Source organism: Physcomitrium patens, chromosome 1 (assembly GCF_059467195.1).
Source record: "Physcomitrium patens ecotype Gransden chromosome 1, ASM5946719v1, whole genome shotgun sequence".
In the NCBI taxonomy this organism is placed as follows: domain Eukaryota; kingdom Viridiplantae; phylum Streptophyta; class Bryopsida; order Funariales; family Funariaceae; genus Physcomitrium; species Physcomitrium patens.
Genome location: NC_143410.1, coordinates 1,321,517 through 1,342,027, shown reverse-complemented (window position 1 = coordinate 1,342,027; position 20,511 = coordinate 1,321,517). Strand labels below are relative to the sequence as shown.

At 28.0% G+C, this 20,511-nt stretch overlaps 1 protein-coding gene across 1 annotated transcript; it reads left to right on the top strand.

The window, feature by feature from the left end:
* The first annotated feature begins 6,812 nt into the window (after positions 1-6,812).
* LOC112287139 (mannose/glucose-specific lectin) lies at positions 6,813-9,163 on the top strand. The gene is made up of 6 exons (XM_024529882.2): positions 6,813-7,118; positions 7,239-7,475; positions 7,631-7,843; positions 7,978-8,229; positions 8,349-8,600; positions 8,738-9,163. The coding sequence occupies exons 1-6, from the start codon at positions 6,915-6,917 to the stop codon at positions 8,987-8,989; spliced, it is 1,410 nt and encodes a 469-aa protein (XP_024385650.1). The 5' UTR covers positions 6,813-6,914; the 3' UTR covers positions 8,990-9,163.
* Positions 9,164-20,511: the final 11,348 nt, after the last annotated feature.

Here is a 20,511-nt window from a genome sequence, read left to right as displayed (position 1 = left end):
AATAAGTTAGAATATCATGTCTATTGGTGTGAATATGATATTAGTAAATGCACATAAGAGCTAGTAAAAAATCATACAAATCTAACAGAAAAGGTCAAAGCTTTTCATCATCAACATCCACCAAAACTAAGATAAAGGATAACAAACCTTTGCTATATATATATATATATATATATTACATTCTAGTTTTTATCCTTGTTTGTAATTTTTGTATAATTCTGGCGTCAATGAGATCGAAAATCAACAACCAATGGATTCAACTGAAGAACCATCATTTGTTAATTTACTAGATATGACATTATATTTATCATAGCCTATAAGACGAAATAATAGGCTTGAAGCCCTTTAAAAATGACATGTTTTTCCTTGAATAGATGATAAGATACAATATATTTGATATTAGGACTTGAAAAAAGACTCTTAATGTTTGGTGATTTTATTGGAGGTAGGCACGACTCTTAATGGTGTTACAAATGTTTTGTCTGAAGGAAGTTACAAAGGTTATAACAATGATAGATTTGGAATGGCATATAAATTTCTTATTCAAATTTTCATCAATGTACCTATTGAGTATAGCAAACTCATTCTATATTAGGCTTTAGATTGTAGATTTTCTACAATATAGGTACAAATCTTCTTGATAATGATGAATCTTTTTTTGATAAATAAGAGGTTTGAAACATATCATGTTAATTTGTATTTATTTTTTCTTAGCCAAATAATATGTCAAAAACCAAGAAGGTGTTGCTATAGCTTGACTTCTACTTCTTCAATCAAATCTTTGATCCTAGCACCTTTCAAAGAGTCAATTGTTGTATACAATGGCTTAAGCAATAAATTATTTTAATGAATCTATTCTTGGCATTGTCAATAATAAATTTTTGATATTATTTTTAAATCCAAATCAAAATTGATTGATAAGGGCTTTATCATTCCAAACTACATCACAAGCAAGATTTTGGAATTCAATAGCATATGTAGTAGCTGAATGTAATCCTTGCCATAGCAATACATGCTTGATCTTTGCTATCCTTTCTCCATCACTTATTCAAAATGTCGCCATAAATATTTTTAAAGAATAAATTTGAATCATAGAATAATTCTGAATTTTTTTCCATCAAAGCTGCAAACAAAAAGTGCATAAATAAACACAATATATTTTATAAATAAAAATACAAATTAAAACCTATCGTGTTAATTTTCAAGAAAAATTTACTTATGAATTCAACTTGAATAAATCCTTTGGAATATTAGAAAGGATATAATCATAAATAGAATTCAATTTCTTACAAAAATCCTTGAAATTTTGATCTTGTTCCATCAAACTTCTTAGGCATAGTAATCCTTACCTCCCTTATGCTTGTAGAAGTAAGACTTCTAGAATTTAATTATAAAACTGATCTATTAGTTTCCTTTAATTATATAATTTTTTGGCATAGATTCTAGACTTCTTCCATATGTGTAGGAATAGTACCTCCATGATTCATATTAGAAATATATAAGATTTCTATTCTTAGAATATTGACAAGTTCATAAATATCTATAATAGTTAAAAATATTTTTTTATTTTTGTTGATAATAGCATCTATAATCTTTCTTTCTGTTGTCAACTCAAATAAATTCAAAAAATTTAATTAAAAGAAGATAATTTACAACCTCTAATATCAAATTAAAATTTTTACAAAGAAAATTAATTCAATCTCATTAAGTAAAAAAATTAGTATTAAAAAACTCAACTTTTTGTTTAAAGATAAATAGTCCACAACCTTCAAGATACAATAATAGAAGTGAAATAATTCACTCACTTATAAATAAGATAAGAACAATAAATTATTATTCTTGTTAAACTATTAAGGATATGAACCTCAAAGAACTAAAAGGTTAATACACTCTTATCTTACTAAAAAAGACTAAAAAATCACTCAAAAATAATATATTATTAAACTAAAATGGCTATTGCCAAAAACTAGAAGATTAGAAAATTTGGAAAAAAGACTAAAGACTAGAAAAGTATTGACAAGAGTAAAGAAGGCTTTGCTCTTATCTCCATATATACTCTCTAACTAAGAGCTATATTGTGATTTTTTATAAGATCTCCAATATGTGTTGACTTTACTAGACATATGTCTTGACTTGCAAGATAAGTTATCTATATGTGTGCCACATAGTTAACTTGTTCAAGAAGCTACTAATACATGTGATACATGATTAAGTTGTTGACTAAGTTTCTAACCTATCAATTAATTACAAATACATGTAAAGTCAAAACTACATCTATAAAGCTTCTAAGAAGCTTTTTTAGAAGATATTATGAAATTAATCTCTATTTATCTACTTTTGCTTAATTTTATCCAAAATATAATTTAAGTTCTTATTATATCCAAAATTTTTAATTATAGGACATTTTGGATACAATAAGAACTTAAATTAATACCAAGAGATTTTTGATAGCCTCATATATAAAAATTATTTGAGAACTTTGTAAAATTATGTAATATTCATTTAAAATTGAAAATTCCTTGTCATCAATCTTATGAACTTCTTTAGCCATTATTTATAATAGAACAATCATAGTAATTTGTTTTTATAGATTTTATCTTCAATCTTCTAATTTTAAGTTTTTATGACTCTATATTTGTGATAATATATGGTTTCACTAAGATGGCATAATTTTTATAATGTACAAAATCTATTACAAATAAAGAAATATCTAAGTTTTTTTTTGGCAATATTTATTACTATCACAAATTATTAAGAGATATTATATCTAATAAAGAAACTCAATTTATATTAAGGATTTAGAAAATATTTTTTAAGTTATTGAAGGTCAACATAAAACTATCTTTAGTTTTTTTTCTTTAAAACAATTAACAAATAAAACTAGTAAATCAAGATTTGGAATAATATTTGAAATGTACTATGAATTACTATAAAGATGATTGGATTTTTTTTTTATTAACAGACTTATCATAACATAATATATTTTATTATTCAAAAAAAATTATATTAATTGTAATTAACATCTATAATTTGATACTTTTAACATTGTAAAAGTTAATAATTATGAAGAAAAAGATGAATTTTTTTTTATCAAAGCTACATGCAACAATGAATACATAATTAAAAGAAGCTCAATAATAATAAAATAATAATTTATATGTTTCTTATAAAGGAAAAATTTAATTCTATATTGGCAATAAAGTATAATTTTTTTGTTGTAATATTAAGAATAATTTTTATATGATAAGTTGGATTATTATAAACTTGAATCATTTTTTATTTGTAAAAAAATCAATCCAATTGCTTATCAATTACAATTACCAAGCCTATGAAGATCCATCTAATATTCTATGTGTCTTTTTTAAAATCATATAAGATAGTGGATATACCAAAAAAAAGATAAATGCCACTTCTTCTTACAAAAATAGACAATAATCAAGAGTTCAACATAAAAAAAAGTTTTAGATTCAAAGATTTGCTGAAATAAATTAAAATATCTTATATATTAGTGTAGATATGATATTAAAGAATGCACATGGAAAACAATCTAGAATCTTGTGAATACAACAAAGAAGGTTGATGCTTTTCATCAATAATATCCATCAAAAATCAAGATAAAGAATTATACAATTCTTGATTATAAAAGAAACAAGATCTAATAAAGATTATATTTTATCTTTTATCTTTATTTGAGATTTTTTCTATATTTATAATACTAAAGAGATTAAAAAACAATAACTTGTAGTTTCAATTCATGAATTATTATTGGCTATATGGTGCATATGTAGGAAAATTTTCTTAGAAGTTAGATACATGTTTCACAAGTTGGACACATATTAGAGGTTTTATAAAACTAAGATCCTAGTTAGATATTATATATATATATATATATATAGAGAGAGAGAGAGAGAGAGAGAGAGAGAGCGAGAGAGAGAGAAGAGTGAAGCCTTCTTTACTCTTGTAAATACCTTTTTTATTCTTAGTTTTGTTTAAAGAATCTCTGATCTTCTTGTCTTTGACAATAGTCGTTCTACTTTTAATATTATACTATTTAAAATAAATATCTACTCTTTTTAAGTGACATATGAGTGTATCAAGGTTTTTATTATTTATAATTTATGTCTTTGATATCCAAAAGAAGCCTTGATATATCTTCTAAGAAAATGGATAATTTATAAATTATACATTGAAAATTCAAATCTCTAAATTTTATTAAGATTTAAGTTATTATTAAGTTCTTTCAAAAATATTGATCAATAGAATTCTATTTTTACTTAGGATTTCTTATTCAACTATGAATGGAATAAAAGTTCAATACATTGATTGCAAATCAAAAGAACTTAGTCCAAATTAATAGCCTAGTTTCAATTCAAAGATTCAAAATCATTATTTAAATTAAAAAAAATAAATCTTTGTAGTAGAACTAAGAATTCTTTATTATTAACATACACATTATCTCAGTTAGAATAGTTGAACCTTATAAAAAAAACATAATAAGAATCAAGGATGAATAAAATTATTCAATGAATTATTTATATAATTTAAAAGTTATTATAAGATTTGATCTAAATCATAAGAAAGATTATCTTTGGCTATAATTAATAAACCAATATCCAAAATATTAGAAAAGACTTCTTTGTTATAGAATGAAACCTCTAAAATCAAATGACTTAGTTTCTATAACATTCTTGAAGCACTATTATTGATTTTTTTTTTATCAACTAGCTACTCTTAATCTTTTTATTTGATTTAATAATTGGTTTAATATGCATAAATCTTTAAAAATTAAATACTACACATTTGGCAAAAAAATAAGACTTCTTATTTTTAATTCTAAACTATTATTAATACAAGAATCAATCTTTGTACTCACATTTGCATCAAACATAATAAGAGCAGAATTTTATGTAAAAATAACAAAATTAGGTATTAAAATATAAGTTGCAAGTGAATTTAATAAAAATCTTAGTCATTCTTTGAAATACTTGAAAATTGTGTCTTTGATCCATAAGCATATTTATAAAAAAAAAGATGTAACATCAAAACTTATATGTCCAAACTTCGCAAAAAACTCCTACAAAAAAATCATAAAGCTTAGAATTTAGCCACATTAAAATGAAGTGACAAATTTGACAAAACTTATGTCTTCAAATGAAAAGATGTCTTGTAAAAATCCAATGCTAAGAAAGATGCCATACTTATCAAGCTAACACACAACAAAGGCCTTATTATTAATATGTAGAGAGTATGAGCTAATAAAGATACTTTACATCTATATCACATTTGGAACTTATTTTACAAATTTTGGAAATGCCTCCTAAATAAAAAAGCATAAGACTAGATTGCATTGATGTTACACAAATTTATCACCAATTTTAGAAGACCTAATTCTTAGCCTATCTTATAATAGAAGTAAGAAAAATTTGTAGAAATAATCCATCATGAATTTGATAAGTTTAAAACAATTTGGTCTCTATTAAGAAATACATGCATATGGAGAATTTAAAAGCAATGCAATGACTTTCCTTTTAAGAAAAGTTAAAATAGAAATTTATTCCAATCTCCTAGAATATAATAGAATGGTGTAGAAAATTACTCTAGACATTGTTAACAAGAAAGTTTAGAATATCAAAGATTTGTTTTGCTATTAGGACAAAACTTGGATGGTCATGGAAATAATAGGAGCTAGACATAAAATTGGGTAGAATTTAATTCCTTCTTGTGGAGGCATAATTGTACACAATAATTTAGCAACTAGCATACCAAAACACTTAATCTAGTAACTTTGATAATGCTTTATATATTGCCTAGTTTTTTGGATCTCATGTCTTTGCATGCCATTTACTTATCTTCCTAATCAATGCACTGAGTATACCTTGGCCATATCAAAAAAGAAAAAGAAAAAAGACTACAACCTTTGTAAATTAACACATGCTACCGGAATCCACATATCCGATGCATTACATCAAACCTCTTAAACATATCACTTGGATTGTGGCAAAAACAATAAATGCAAATTGGTCCCAAATTATTCAATGAGAATGGGCTCAAACAATTATTCTCTGCACAAGAATAGGTCACACGTAATGCAATCTCAGGATTTTTCAGTTTACCATGGATCCACATGCTTTTCCCTGAACCAGCACCGTTCCTACTAAATCACATACAATCCTTACACTATTAGCAAAGGCTACACACCATCAGTATCATAAACCCAAAAATACTAGAAACAGAAGAAAAAAAAATTATGCGTAAAAAAGTTTTAAAAAATTACGAAGCTGCGAACCGGATCTATAAATGAATACGAATTCGGCGTGGACAACAGACACGTGACCCTTCACACACCTTGCGTGTTCGAAACTTTGCTTCCCCATCCCTTTCGATTCCATTTCCAGTTTCCTGAATGGTGGAAGCAACACAACGGGGAGTAATTGCAGCGGGAAACGGCTGCAGACATGACACCCGTGGCGGGTCGCAACGACAGATTGCACTACCAAAAATATCTATGCGGCATTGCGTCGATGAATAAACTAGATCTTTCACAAACGCGGCGTGACAGTGGGTCGTCACTCGTTTCCACGTGCGACCGTTGCTGGATCTTAATCTCCCCATTCACACCCCAGCTCAGATCGTTTTGCGCACAAGTGGCGCGTTGGGTGTTACGAGATCCTTGCCGTGGTAGCTCGTGGGATGAGTATTGTCACGATCTGGATGAAGTCTGAGCGTCGGGGTTGACTCATCTAGGTACTACGCTCAATCTTGCTTGCTTTATAAGTCGACCTTGTGCTTCACATAGAAATGCGTTGTTGTGTCACTCAAACCGATCTAGTTATTGAAATTTTGTGGCACGCCGGAGATATTTCTGAGTTGAGGTGGGTCTTTCAATTGTTGAGTGGTAGTAAGAGCGTGTGTTCATGTCGGCAAACAGTGCTACCGCTCAAGGACCATGGGGAGGGTCAGGCGGGCACCCTTTCTATGATGGCAGAGGTGATGTTGTCGAGATTGATGTCACCTACACCAACGACCATGTGACCAAGCTGCAAGTCGCGTACGCGGAGAGCACCGGCAGCCGGTGGCACAGTCCTACTCATGGTTCGCATGGCGGTCATGACGAGAAGGTAACGAATTGAGGACTTCGCTAGCTGACTTTTAATGGATATTTGTGCGCAGTGATCTCTGTTTGTTTCGATGTTGGATGATTGGAGTTGCTGAATCGATGGCTTGTTTTGGGTTAGTAGATAACGCTAGATTACCCGGAGGAGTACCTTACGCAAGTAGTGGGCACATACGGGAGGTGTATAAATTCGATCTCCTTCATCACGAACAAGGGGACGTATGGGCCTTTCGGGAACACGGAAGGGGAGGGTTTCGAATCTCCAGCGGATGTGGTTATAGTTGGATTCTTTGGTCGATCTGGTTCCATTATCGACCAGCTTGGAGTGCTCACAATCGAAGCCAGTGTCGACAATGTCCAGGTTTTGTATCAGTTCTACCATTCTCTTCCCCCAGATTATTTGGATCCCCAACTTCTTCCATATTCTTTCGATCTCATCGTCCTTGAATGTTCATTCTAGATGAAGCATTTCAGAGATGGTATTTTAATTAGTGGAAACATCTAATCGATATTCAGCTGGACAAGCCTTTGAAAAGTACCGTGATAACGCAAGGACAATGGGGAGGGCATGGAGGATATGACTTCTGCGATGGCAGAGGCGATGTTGTGGAGATCACGGTGAAATATGACGATGAATGCGTGCATTTGTTACAAGCCGAGTACCAGCACAGTGGTGATCGATTCTCAGGTGCTTGTCACGGTGAAGGAGAGGAAGGAGAAGAAGCCAAGGTAAATGAAATAGGAACAATATCACTCAACTGCTTTACCGAATCTTAAGCTTCAGGTTCCATGAGAATGCACAGAGAGCTTCGAATCCTGCGACAATCATTTTGTTGATATACTTGCTGGCTATTGTTGTGCAGGTTTCGCTGAACTTCCCAACCGAGCGTTTAATGCAAGTGAAGGGCACTTACGACCCTCGCGGCTATCTGACCTCAATCTCATTGATCACCAACAATGAAACATACGGACCTTTCGGAAACTCCCGAGGACAGCACTTTCAGTCTCTGCCTCATGGTGTTTTGGGGTTCTGTGGCAGAAGTGGTCGAGTGGTCGACCAACTGGGAGTACTCACTTACGTTGAAAACCCTTGGAATTCTCATCTCGACAAAAAGGTATTGGATTGTGTTGATACTCTTCAATTCTGCGAGTTTCAAGGTTGTTTGTTGATGAAGGCTATGCGCTCTATTGGTTGCATAACTGAAGCACTTGAATGTGTTTGTATGAAATGTAGCCTGCACGCCTTGAAATCTCGACGGTTGTCAACGGGCCATGGGGAGGCTCCGGCGGACAAGATTTCTATGATGGAAGAGGTGACGTCGTGGAGATTTTAGTGAACTTCAGCAAAGTTGCCGTAACCACGTTGCAAGTGACATATGAACAGTGCGGCACTAGATTCGAGGGCGCTCCTCATGGTGGCGCAGGCGGAGACTCCTGGAAATCCCAAATTGGGATAGGCAAAAATTTAGGTGAAGAATCCAGCAAGGTATATACTCCTAAACCTGATTTTGATCTGACACGAACGACAATCTAACATTCTGTGGAGCTGCTGCTCCATTACAATTGATTGGCGTTCAACCTCCCATGTGAATGCTTACACTTTGTTTCGCTCTGTGTGGGCAGCTTTGTCTGGAATTCCCAGAGGAGTTTCTGTTGCAAGTGAAGGGTACATATGGACCAATTCCTTCACGTACATCCGATGCAGTGACATCGCTAACCTTCGTCACGAACAAGCAAACATATGGTCCTTACGGTGTTCCCAGCGGCCAAGAGTTTGAGACTCCTGCAACTGGAGTTGTAGGATTCTTCGGCAAAGCGGGTGCCCGTCTAGATCAACTGGGGGTGTTCACCAAATTTTCTGAAAGTGCTGAATAGTAACGTGATCTTGCAGTGATGTAATTGCACATTTGGAGCCAGTCGCTACTTCAAGCCAAATCAGGTTGTTCTTTGATTATGCGGTGTTGATGGGTGACCTCCCATGCTGCCAGAGTGATGATGTCTATAATACCCACATTTCATAAATAAAATTATGTTCGCTCATCGTGTAAACATGGTTCATTTTGTGAGTTTTATTATCATTCTTGTAACATTGAGATGGCTACGTAATAGACGATTCTAGCATGTGCATCAAAACTCCTTCGTGGTTAGGCTCAAATTAGCTTAGGCTGTTGTGAAGATAACGTGCATTATCTCTGAAACTTGGCATGTTAATCAAGTTTGCTCGTAAGTTAAAGTCTGCAAGCAATGGATTGAAACTGTTCTTCCATCTTCAAGTGCAGCAAAGAAAGAAGAGGCAGTGGCATGATCTGGATTATACCATGAATAAAGAAAGAATTTTTAGTCATCATGCAAAGAGCACAGAGGGGAAGCAGTATGTCGATGTGGCAATGAATAGTAGGAACTCTATAACCATTAAATATGCTTGGAATTTTAACTTTTGATAAAGTTTAGTAGTTGGAAAAAACAAAGTTAATTTATTGTTATAAATATATATAATTATTTGTGAGTTTTGGAAAGTAAAAACTATGTGTTATTGTACCGTTTTTAATAAAAGATTTAAGAATACTTGCTAAATTAAATGTTAAAGACACTTTATATAAATATTATGTGTTTTGAAGAACATACCATTAAAGAAGATGAATAGAGTGAATCATTACCCCTTAACTCCTTAACTGTATGTATAGTCAATCAAAGTGTAAGTAATTTTAAAATATAACTTTGATTATAACATTTTCTTAAGAATTATACTTAAAATTATATCTTAAGAGAATGTTATAATCAAAGTTTAAAGAGCTTTTTTAGGACTTGTAGAAACTTTAAGATATTATTCAATAAATTAAAAACAAAGAGATAGTGTTTGAAGTCAATGCCAAATTTTGATAGTTTTCAAAAGTGAAAGTGACTATTTTTAGATCTTAAGGAAACTATCTAAGTTCCAAAACATCTATTATATTATAAATTCAATATATATATATATATATATATATATTTAGTGCATTAAACATAGTATCATATGAAGGTAAGAATTTGAAGATTATTAATAAATTTTGTTGATCCAAATTCTATCATTAGGAAGAAATAAAATTGTGATTAAGTTTTAGAACATTTCTGATAACTCTAAAGATCTTCTATCAAAAAGTGTAAATATCCAAATAATGGAGCAATATTATTGGTGAATCTATTAATTTTAAAGATTTTGTACTTGATTATATAATACAAAGATTAAGAGAGAGAAAAAGAAAAAGAAAATAAAATAAAATAAAACCAGCACAAGTAGTCTCAAGTCAAAGATTTGATTCTTCTTACAAAATAAGGTAAAGAAATTATTTCTAAACGACACTCTAAGCAACACTCTAAGCAACCTGTTTCAGTTTAAAGTACAAGGCAAAGCAATTGAAGAGAATATATCAAAAATGTAATATATGAATTTAGAATAAATGATTGTATATTTTTGACAAATAGAAGAAGTTTTATGGCTTATGACTTAGATTAAGGGACTCATATATTAACATATATATATATATATATATTAACATATATATATATATATATATATATATATTACCATTGCACTTCTTATTTGACATTTATGAATATATTCTATGCATAAAGATACTTATAAAAAAATTGGCATAATCAAAGCTATTAGATTAAAATTTATTATTGTTAATATTCTATAATGAAAAAAAAAGAAAAGAAAAGAAAAGAAAAGAAGAAGATTAAATATATGTCTACCTAAAATAGAGTCAAAAGTATTTTTCATGAATAAAACTATTATAAGAGATTTTATGGTTTTTTTTAGGTAAATACTAATATAATATAAATTTTAAATAGAAAATTAATAGTCCCATATACAAGATTCAACAATTAATATCTGGTCATTTATAAGAAGGTGAATAGATAAGACATTGTTTCATTAATTGATTTTCTATCTTATTAAGAAAAAATTATAAAATTTTATTATTTTCTTAGCTATGTAAAAGGAAGTAGCACAAAAGAATTTCAAAGCATAGTAAATAACTTGAATTTGAACTAAAATACAAAAGACATATACTTGTGAAAAATGTATTGAGAATAAGTAGCAAATGACTTCATTTATAAATGGTGGAATTATAAGAACCACCAAGGTGTTTGGAGATAATGCATTTTAATGTTTTTTAACTTGTCCAAACCACATTTTTATTTTAAATTTGTATTAGCATTTTTCTAAGATAAATTTTTGATTTATTTACTTGATATTAATATTAATTACATTACAAATGTTTTAGACTTTCAAACTTTTGTAGAAAAACAATTCTAGGTCCATATAAAGTCATTGTGCATAGACACAGATAGCGAGTTTTAATCAAAGAGATTTTTTAGGATTTGGATGATACAATCAGTAGAAGAAAAATTTCCATGCTATATAGTGTTCAACAAAATAAAATTATAGAATGTATTAATTGTCTTATTATAGACATGTCAATGAATATTTTACATATTTAACACATAAGCCATGAATTTCAGACAAAAATAGTAATAAATGCAATGTACACACATCAGTGGTGCCCTGCTTATTTGTCCCACTTTGATATTTTATAAATAAAAAAAAGTTACATAAAAAGTCATAGAAGAATCCATTTTTTATAAATCTATAAAATACATAGGGATGTCATTTTTTTCTATTTTGTTTATATTTTGTAAAGTCATTTTTTTGCAATTGAAAATAAGTGGGAGAAGATTTTAAAAGAAAAAAAAAAAAAAAAAAAAAAAAAAAAAAAACTATATAGTATATAAAAATTTACTCATTTATCTCCAAATTGTACAAATAGAATATAAGTCAATATTTCGTACCAAAATACTACCATTAAGTATAATTATGAAACTTAAGACAAGATTAGCTTCCAAATAATACTTATAAGTGCTTGATGTGGATTATAATAAGATATTTATATTTATTTCAAAATTTACTACCAATAGGACAATATTAGAAATTAAAGTAGGAATAGACTTGAAAATGAATGAAATGGATATACAGAAAATCTTCTTAAAGAAAGAGTTGGATAAGGAATTATATATTCAAAAATATACTTGTATATGGACAAGAGTATTAGATTTGTATAAGAAAGCAAAGAATTTTTTTGAATACAAGTAAAATTGTGGCATGGCTTCAGACATAGATCCACAATATTGTAATAATGCATTAATGTTAATAAAAGTTTAATAAATAATGAAGTGGATCTTTTATTTGTATGTCATGCAATTTAGACAACTCTTTTAAGTTATGATTTTTATATAGAAGTTTCAATCAACTTAGCCAATAAATAAATAAATAAATAAATAAAATAGAGAAAGCGTAAATAAAGTCTGTATTTGTAAGACTTTAAAAAAAACGACTTTGGAAAGTTATGTCATGAAAATAAATTTGAATAATAAAAAAATTATACCAAGCTCAATATTTTACAAAAGTCAAAGAAATTGCATCAAAGAAGTAACTTAACACTTCAACAAAAAAAATTAAAAATTAAAAATTAAATCTAATGGTATTCTATCTTATTTTCTAAAACATTTGTACCAGTTATAGTTAAAATAATATTTTTATACATAAAGCAATGTTAGACTCTCTAATATATAAAATAATAGGTATAAGAGTAGATCTTACACACAAAATATTACTTATGATTTAATGTATTTTTAAAGCTAATTTGAAAAATTAAAAAAAAAAAAAAAAAAAAAAAAAACACTTATAAGAATGATTAGTAGTTAAAGGTCATATTAAAGCTCAAGTTGTGTCTTGGTAGTAATAACATAAAAGTGAATAGCTACAAAAGTGTACATTGGATTGATGATAAAGAAAATATAGATATTATTATATGTTTGATTACTGTATGCTATTGAAGTTAATTTTTACCTAGTCATTGAATCAAACTATCTACAATTAGACTATGTACTGACTACTTGTTAAAAAATCATAGTTTCTAATTAGTATATTATAGAGAAGTTGTCGTTACTTTATTAATATCTCTTATATTTAAGCTTTATACCAAACTAGTATAATAAATTTCTTATTTTAACTCAGCTCTACTTATCTATACAAAAAGCATTATTGCATCATAAAAAATGTTTTTCCACCTCCTTATACTAACATATATTTTGTCTTTACAACATATTTAAAATTGTGGTAAATAAGAAAAAAAAAAAATACTTTCTTAGTATATTAAAAATATTATATAAGTCAAATAAATATTAAATTTTAATTAGTTAAATAAATAATATTACTTCTTAATATTTTTTATTTATTCTTCCTAAAAAAATTAAAGTTCAGAATATTATTATTATTATCATTATTATTATTATTATTTAAATATTTATTTCTAAAACTACACTTAACTTGTATCAATTAGTCATAATATATAATTAATAAAGCAAACATTTAGACTTAATTTTTTATATTAATTTTATTTAAAAATTAAAATTACAAGTGAATTTTATTTACTTTTAGGCCTTATTGAAATATCATCTTTTTCTAATACCCTGTACTATCTAATCATCTTTCTTTCTTTGTATACTCTTCCTTCACATCTATCTTTCTTTTTTGTTGTATGATCTTTCTCAATTTTCTATGTTTTTCCTTTATTCTTTCTATTTATAATTTTTAAAGTTTTAACTCTATATTTCTTAAATACTTTTGAAATATTTTTAACCTTAAACAATAATTTATTTCTTGGCATAATATTATGTCTACCTACAACTAGATCTTTTTTTATATTTCTTTAATTCAATTTCTTCAAGTTAAATAAGGTTGTTAGGGTCATATATACCTTTAACAACAACAAAAAATTGATGCTTACAAAAATGAGATTAAAATATAGTTTGATAACCAAAATCAATGTTTAAAATTATCCCTTTGCCTTGGGTTATAAAACACAAGTTTTGCATGAACCATAGATTATAAAAATTAGAAAAAACTCAAGAAAAAAAAAACATCAAAGTTAGTACTGTACTATACATGATCTCTATGTACTTCTAAAATAATGGCGATAAACTTTTAAAGATCGAAAGTAAGTAAAATAAGTAATCCAATCAACCAGCAATGCAATTAGTTTATATTCATGAATTGCAATAGGATATAAATACAGTAATAAAAAAGTGATAGAATAATGTATTAAATGCTAAAGTAAAGGAATATAAGAAATATACGAAGTTTTAAGTATTAAAAATATGTTTAAATAAGTAAATTGAGCATATCAAATGTAGAGGCAACAATAAATATGATATAGATCAAAACTCAACAATAAATCTAAGAAACCATAAACAAAGGCTATTGGTCTTTGATTCTTAATTATAGTTAAAATTCTCTTGATAATAACCAAACCATAAAATATTTGTACCTTGTACATCTGTTTCAGAAGCAATATAAACATAAAAAGAATTATTAGAGTATTGCTAGACAGATATTGGTAAGAATCATAAAGACAATGAAGGATGTTAAGTATTAATGTGATAGGAACATAAAATATTTTAGGTTTTTTAGGTTATTTTTATTTTATTTTATTTTTTTATTTTCCAATATGAACTAAAATACGATTCGAATTGTATGAAAAGGTCATCTTATATATTTAAAAATTAGTCAAATTTTAGCAAGAACTGCTTAAAATAAATTTAGAATAATAGATCAAAATATTACCTTGTATTTTTAATCATGATTAAGATATATCTAATATCTTTTGATGTTTTATATTTAAGAAATAAATATAAAATAAATATTTAGATTATTCAAAAATACTAAAAATTATTTAAAAACACATCAAAGAGAAATTTCATAAAATTTAATATTTAAATTTTACTGGAAAAAATAAAAACCAAAATTCAGGAACATAATTTTGGAAAAATAAAAGTTATAGAATTGGACGAATTTGCTGTAACTTTTCAAAATTCTTTCAAAATTGATCAAACCATAGATGGGCTCTTAAAAATGGTCTACCTAAACATCCTATAAAATCTAATAGGTGAACTAAGTGCTTTATAAAGAATAACAAATAAAAACAAAAGAATACTAATATAATATAGAATGTTTATTTGATGAGAAAAAATTGAAATTAGAATAGAATAATAATTTGATTATTTATAAGCTTATTATTGTATCACTTAGAAAGATTGTAATCAACCTATATTATATTTTTTTTAAATTATTTTTATTCGAGTCTAATTTTAGATATCTTATTATTTTATTATTTATATTTTTTAAGAAAATAATAAACATATAATCAATTATTAAAAATAAAAATGCAAGATTTTTATTAAAATTTTGCAATTAAAGACATAATATAGTATTTTAAAATTTATAAAATAAGATTTTAAATATATATATATATATATATTTAAAAAAATTATATTAATAAAAAAATATCAACTAAGCTAATATTATTGAAGAAAAAAGAACTTTGATGATACAATACATAGCATTAACAAAGTTGCTTACAAAGAGAATATGGAGTAAGATGATTCTTACTTCCACTATCTATTACTTATAGGTCGTATCTGCTGCCGTAAAAGATAACTTCTATTATTTGACTTTTATACACATGAATTTTGGATCCTTTGGCATCTAACTTACTACAAGTGTATTATATAGTCTTTGGATCCTTTGGCATATCATTAACCGAAAGGATATCCTATGCCAAATATTAATTATTTTTACTAAGTCCTTAGATATTTTCTATTTGATTCTTTATTTTCTTCAACTTGACTCTTCACCCTTGATTTCGTCTTATATACAAAGAATACCCTTTTCATATATCAAGAATGAATCTTTTGACCATTGGTAACTTACTTAAAATAAAATCTTCTATAAAGTAATTTATTTTATTTTTATTAATTTACTTTAACTCTCCTATTTTCTATTGGTTAATGGCTTTTAATCTTAATATCTTTGTCAACATGTGATGTCTATCTTTTATTAATGCCTTTGTCAAAAAATTAGCAAGCATGTCTTTTGTTTTATAATACTATCAAAGACATAAATCGGAAGAAGATGTATAAATCTGGGAAATTTATTTTAAAAGAAAAGTAACAAAATAATAATAAAGTAATATATATATTAAAAATAAATTAGAATGACTATTGCCAAAAGACAAAAAAAATGAGAGATTCTTAAATCTAAACTAGAAGCAATAAAAAAGTTGACAAGAGTGAAGAACGATTAACTTTTACGTCTATATATACTATCTAATTGGGAACTATATGGCAATGTTCTATAGGACCTCTAATATGTGTTGATTTTGCAGGGCACATGCCTTTGCTTACAGGCAATTTTTCTATGTGTGGGCCATATAATTAGCTTATTCTTCAAGCTACCAACATATGTCGCACATGGCCAACTTGTTGACCTTGTTTCTAACCTAAAAAGTCAATTGTAGATACTTATAAAATCAAAACAATGTCTATGAAGCTCTTAGGAAGCTTCTATAGAAGATATTATGGAATTAACCTATTTTTACCTATTTTTATTTAATCATATAGGTAATTATTGATTTACATGTTTATGTCCATGATATTATCCTCCCTTTTAGAAATGAGTTCCACAAAAAATAATCATCATGAGTCAAATTGTATTTGTCACATACTCTGATCTTTATTCTCTTCGAAGATAGTTGATAGGGCTTCTTAACCATCGATAATGTTCCATACTAAGGTAAAAAGACCATCAAGTTATTTGATCATTGTTGAGGCCTTTATAACTTCCTTCAAATAAAATATTTGAAACACTATCAAGAATTCTTCCTACCTCTAATAAAATCACCAAACATCGAGAATTCCTTCGAAGGTAGTCATACCAAATACATTGTATCTTGCCATCTATATGAAGAAGTACATGTCGTTCTTTAGGATCTTTAAATCGATTCTATCGTGTGATTATCATTTTATTTATTCTACAAATTCCTTTCAAAATAAACATGTATATGGGAATTCGAACATAGGAAAAGACTAAGTGCATGAGTTTTACTTGTTAGGGTCACACAATTAATTGTATTTTTAACCACTAAAATACTAAGAAATGCTACAATGCTTTCTTTCACTAACAATACTCCTTCATCATCTAATAACAATAGTGTGCAATCATATACTCTCAAAAGACATAATTTCCATCTAATACCAAGAATAATAGACTTCACTCCAACCAATCTGAATTCACATAATTTTTGTAATCACAGACTTCTTTTGTCGAAACATACACACCTCTCAATAAACAACAATTATAATCTTCCAATAACTTCTCATATAATTCAATCACACAGTACTCCAATTACATAATCAATAACTCATAAATCAATCTCTGATTTATTCCACAGACTCACTTCTCAGTATTCAAAAACTATCCATTACTCTTCAACAACAAAAAAAACAAAGAAACAAAGAAACAAAGAAGTAGCACCAAGCTTACCCCGGCTCATGACTATTATAGTTTGGTACTCCAACAAACTTCTGCAACTCCTATATAATTGCTCCTGATTTCCAGATTCTAATCATAATCCTATAATTAACCACTTTTAATAACTAAATCAATCATCCGTCTTCCTGAATTAACTATTCTATGGACTATTAGTCTATTTTACCAATATCTTATTTATCACAAGAATGAGTAAACTTGGTATTATGATGAAGTAACCATATCTTATCACCTATATTCAATTATAGTTATTCTTTTTGATAAGTATCTGCATTGATTTTTTGTCATTCTTGAGCTTCCTTTGATTACGCCTTCATTGTTGCATGTAGTTTAAACAAATATTTTTTTAAACCTTTTTATGCACGATTATCAATTTTTGAAAAGTCAAAAGTATCAAGTTGTAGATGGTAATCATAATTGGCAAAAAAAAATATTTGTTGCTTAGAAAAATGTATTGTATTATAATAAGCTAATTCTATCAATGGCAAAGGATTTTCTATTTATCTTCTTGATATTTAATTATAGACCTTAAATATTACTCCAAAACTTGGTTTATGTGCTCTGTTTTTCCATCAGTTTGAGAATGAAAGACCAAGGAAAGCTTTATATCTACCTTTAGAATCTTAAAAAGAATTCTCCAAAATCTTGATACAAATTGAATCCTCCTATCTAATATAATATCTTTTAGCAATCCATGATATCAATAGATATTGTCAAAGAAAAGCTTGGCATTTTTTTCACATAAAGATAGATTTTGTGTATAATATAAAATATGCCATTTCGAAAAAAAAAAAAAAAAAAAAAAAAAAAAAAAAAAAAACTACTTTCATAAATATAAAATGATATAAGCTTGAGACCGAAAGATTTGTAATAAAATCCATAGAAATAAAAGACCATGGATATTCTGAAATAGGTAATGGCTAAAGAAGTCCATAAGATCAATGACAAGGAGTTTTTGACCTTGAACAAATGTCACATGACTGAACAAAATCTTTTACAGCCTTCTATATTTGTCGCCACCAAAAATCTTTAGATATTAACTTGAAGGTCTTATTATATCCAAAATATCCTATTGTTAGAAAGTCATGACATGTTTGAAGAACTTGTGAATGTGCTTCTCTGTTTGGTACATATAGGCATCTTTTGAAATAAAGTAGGCTATTTTTGAACTCAAACTTAGAAGTGTTATAAGCCTTAGAAGAAGTATTCTTGATATCATGAGTAAGAAGATTAGAGGACATACTTTATTGAATTTGTTTGAGAAAAGTTGAATCAATAGTCAATGTTGATTTCACTACTCAAAGATGAAATTATTTTGGCTTCAATAAAATTATCAATTGTTGATCAAAAGCTGCATTTCTTTCTTTAGATATAAAATAAGAATATCCAAAAAAAGAATCAGATAAATTTTATTATTTTCTTAGCTGATATGTAATATTGAATTCAAATCTTCATAGAGACATGCTCCAATGAGCTTAGCAATAATTCAAAATATGAGCTGATATGAAATAATTAAAGTTCTTGTGATTTATATACATGGTGTCGTAATACGTGAAGTCTGGCTTGAGAATGCTTCGGGCACTTGGTTGTGGAAGGAAGAATGGAAATTGTAATAACAAAACCTTAATTCTAATAGAATATTAATAATACTCTAATTAGATTATAATAATGCTAAGCAAGCTTAATCAAATTCAAAAAAACCTCAAAGAAATTTCAAACAAACAATAGGAATTTTTAAAGAAACATTAGAAAGAACACAAATGTCATTCAAATACATCTCAATTCAATCTTAGTTTAATTATAGTTAAAATCCTATTGAACTTCATTCAAACTTTAAGCCAAATTAATAGAATCTTAAATCCCAATAAAATCTTAAATCCTAAATCAAATCCTAATCAAATCCTAAACCAAATCCTAATCCAAACCCTAAATCCTAACCAAATCCTAACCAAATCCTAAACCAAACCCTAATCCAAATCCTAAACCAAACTCTAACCAAATCCTAAATCATAAATCAAACCCTATCCAAATCCTAAATCCTAAATCAAACCCTAATCCAAACTCTAAACCCTAAACCAAACCCTAATTAAATCTTAAATCCTAAATCAAATCCTAATCCAAATCCTAAACTCCAAACCAAATCCTAATCAAATCCTAAACTGAATCCTAATAATTCCTACTATAGATTTAAACCTCAATAACTAATGAATAAATCGTTGATCTTAACTCAAATTTTTCACACTTCTAAAATAAATAAGTTAAAAACAAACACAAAAAAAATTAATAAGGATCGAAGTTACCAAATTGACGATATCCTCAAAAATGTGCTTGGGTATTGGCCGGCCTCCTTCTCCAAACTTGATGCCAATCTTCCAAAGCCAATATCTCTCCTTTGCACAATTCGATTGATCTCAAAATTCTCATACACATAGAAAAACAAGTCTAATATTCTCTTATATAAGTTTCACTTCAATCCAACTAGTAGATTGCAAGAAATCTTAAAAACTCTCACTAGACCTAAAATTCTACTTTTTGAGACCTTGACCCACTTAAACCTCAATATCCTTCAATTCAACCGTTAGATCGAGGTCAAATTCACAACACATATTGAATACAACTTTAAACATAAACCCACAAAATTTCATTCATAGATCTATAACAAAACTCTTGAAATCACCCAAAATATAAATCCTATTTTATTTCATAAAATCCAAGTCATCCGAAACAAACCTTAACTTTTCAAAGCTATTACAAAGTCAATACAGATCCAAATCACCTATAGAAATCCTATCCAATCTTCTATCAAATCCCACTCTCCGATCTGCCAAAGAGTCCTTGAGTCACTGTCAGAGCGCGATTTTGTGCCTTGGGGTCTGATTACTACCCAGGTTCATAACTGGTCCTCTTTGAGTATCAACTTTTATTTTCTTGAGGTAATTTTTACTAATTTGCACTCCTAACTCCTCCT

Bases quoted from the DNA above. Each gene is read 5' to 3' on its own strand.
- LOC112287139 (XM_024529882.2), top strand. From the start codon at position 6,915: ATGTCGGCAAACAGTGCTACCGCTCAAGGACCATGGGGAGGGTCAGGC. The intron at 7,476-7,630 runs GTTTTGTATCAG...ATCGATATTCAG, and splicing joins CCAGTGTCGACAATGTCCAG to CTGGACAAGCCTTTGAAAAG. The intron at 7,844-7,977 runs GTAAATGAAATA...ATTGTTGTGCAG, and splicing joins AGGAAGGAGAAGAAGCCAAG to GTTTCGCTGAACTTCCCAAC.